Below are 2,243 nucleotides of genomic sequence, written 5' to 3' on the forward strand. Positions count from 1 at the left end.
CTTTCTTTCTTTCTTTCTTTAATCTATCTATCTATCTTTAATTTATCTATCTATCTATCTATATCCGTACTTGTGTATACACGGAGCTCTACGCATGTCCGCGTCGGGTCTTGTCTATAAAGTCTTACACACACATACTTCAGGATACGTGCTAATACATAGATATATACAGATATATGTCTGGATATGTGCAAGTAGATAGATGGATCGGGACGTTGCATGTGTGCCTATCTTCTTATGTGTCTAGACATCCATGTAGCTATCTGATAGGACTGGAGTTTGTATCGAACGACTTTCGTAGATATGTTCTTTCTTTCTTTCTCCATCCAGGTTCTCATAGAAACGTATCTATTTCTTTCTCAGAATCTTTCCAAGCCTACCTCTCTGGATGTCTCACGTCGCTTCTTCCTCTATTCACTACCACAGACGATACCTTTCTTCGTTTCTTTGTGACCTCTTTCGCGATGTGACTCTTTCTTTCATCCTTTTTCTATCTGTTCATCTGTATGTACACCCGAAGGAGGCGTGCACCGAGAATTCTTTCTCCCCTCGTTCCTCCTTCTTCTATCATCCTCTTGAACCGGTCTGTATATCTTTATCTCCATCATATCTGTTCTTTCTCTGCGTTGTGTGTGTATGTATCTTTCTTGCTCTTCTTTGTCGTCTCTTTATCTCTCCATCGTCTCGGTTTAAGACTTTTCTGTTTTCTCTGAGAGCTTGAGAGAAGAGAGAGAGAGACGATCTTCGAAAAATGGATTGGGAGAAGGAAGAAGAAAAGAATACCGAGAGCTCCAAGAAGAAGAGAAGAGAATTCAAGATACTCTTCATCTTTCCTATGCTCTAGAGGCCTCTGGATGTGCGGCTCTATGTCTCCATGGAAGAACGAAAGAAGAAAAGTCGCAGAACACCCACGAGTGCGATTGGCTAGCCATCAAACACGTCAAATCCAGACTTAGTATACCCGGTATGAACACGCACACGCACAGATGCATACATATACCTATCCATACACAGGCGTAGACATGCACATACATACATTTTATATAGATGGATGGATATACGTGTACATATACGTGTATGTATTGATCTAGGGGTATGTATATATGCTTGGATAGATACATAGATAGATAGGTGGAGAGTTACGGAGGTAGATGCAGTGAAGAGAGAGTCTGAAGAGATGGCAAAGAGGAGAGTAACGACGGAAAGATAGATGAAGATAGATAGACTAACGATAGATACAGAGATTAGAGATGTAGATAGCGGGACTAAAGATAGATAGATAAATTAAAGATAGATAGATAGACATGTCTAGGGTTGTGTGTGACTGGGTGTCATTGTGTGAGGCTTCTATTTTTAAATGAGAGTTCGCGAGTAGACACACTAACTAGCTGTATCTAGATCGTTCATCCTTAGGAAGGAAGAGAAGTCAATCAACTCACCTAAGATGCATGATGAGAAGGAAAAAGAACAAGAAGAAAAGTCCAAGTCGTCTGTCTATCTGTCTCTGTAGAGAATTTTCTTCTTCTTCTTTTCTTCTTGTCTCTCATGTCTTTTTGTTTGTGATGCTCGATGATGTGTGTCTAACCGGAAGGGACAAGACAAAGGGGGGGCATTCAGGACTACAATGTACATCGACTAGCTAGCTAGCTAGCTAGCCAAGTAGCTGACTAGGAATAGGTAAGAGTTAGGAGTCAGCTAACAGACGTCATAATGAGGTTTGTGTGGTCCTTGCCTGAAGCATGAGGAAGATTTCCTCCGAAACTTTTCTCTGAGAAAGTGAAGGTTTCTCCAGCTTTTGTTTCTTTCCGTCTCTTTTCTTGATCTTTTCTGTCTTCGTTGTGTCTCTCATTCTTTCTTGTTCTTTTTCTTCTTTGAGGTTTTTCAGTCATAGCGAACGGAGGAGTTGAGACATACGAAGATGCTCTTCGCTGTCTTCAGTTCACAGGGTTAGGATTCCTTCGTTCAGGCCGACTCTCTTTCCTTCATATTTATACATCTTTACATCTCTCTCTCTCTGTATATATATACATCTGTGTAAAGCAACAGTGTACGCATGGGCGATCCATGCATGTCTTATTTCTTTTCACATATCTACGTATACATGGAGATGTCTATGTATAGATATATGAATATACATCGATAGATAGATAGATATGGAGGTGAATGGTGAGAGAGCCACAGATTGTTTCTTTTCTTTTTAGTGGATAAGAGGTGTGTGTGTGTGTGTGTGTATATGTATGTGT

General features: G+C 40.4%; 1 protein-coding gene across 1 annotated transcript; it reads left to right on the forward strand.

The window, feature by feature from the left end:
* Positions 1 to 57: 57 nt before the first annotated feature.
* Positions 58 to 1,945, forward strand: CSUI_011371 (uncharacterized protein). The gene is made up of 2 exons (XM_068071470.1): positions 58 to 964; positions 1,886 to 1,945. Exon 1 carries the CDS (start codon positions 389 to 391, stop codon positions 719 to 721), a length of 333 nt encoding a protein of 110 aa, XP_067916554.1. The 5' UTR covers positions 58 to 388; the 3' UTR covers positions 722 to 964; positions 1,886 to 1,945.
* The last annotated feature ends 298 nt before the right edge of the window (positions 1,946 to 2,243 follow it).

This window comes from Cystoisospora suis (genome assembly GCF_002600585.1).
Source record: "Cystoisospora suis strain Wien I chromosome Unknown contig_11127, whole genome shotgun sequence".
Lineage (NCBI taxonomy): Eukaryota > Apicomplexa > Conoidasida > Eucoccidiorida > Sarcocystidae > Cystoisospora > Cystoisospora suis.

Coding starts and splice junctions, on each gene's coding strand:
- CSUI_011371 (XM_068071470.1), top strand. CDS start 389: ATGTCTCACGTCGCTTCTTCCTCTATTCACTACCACAGACGATACCTT.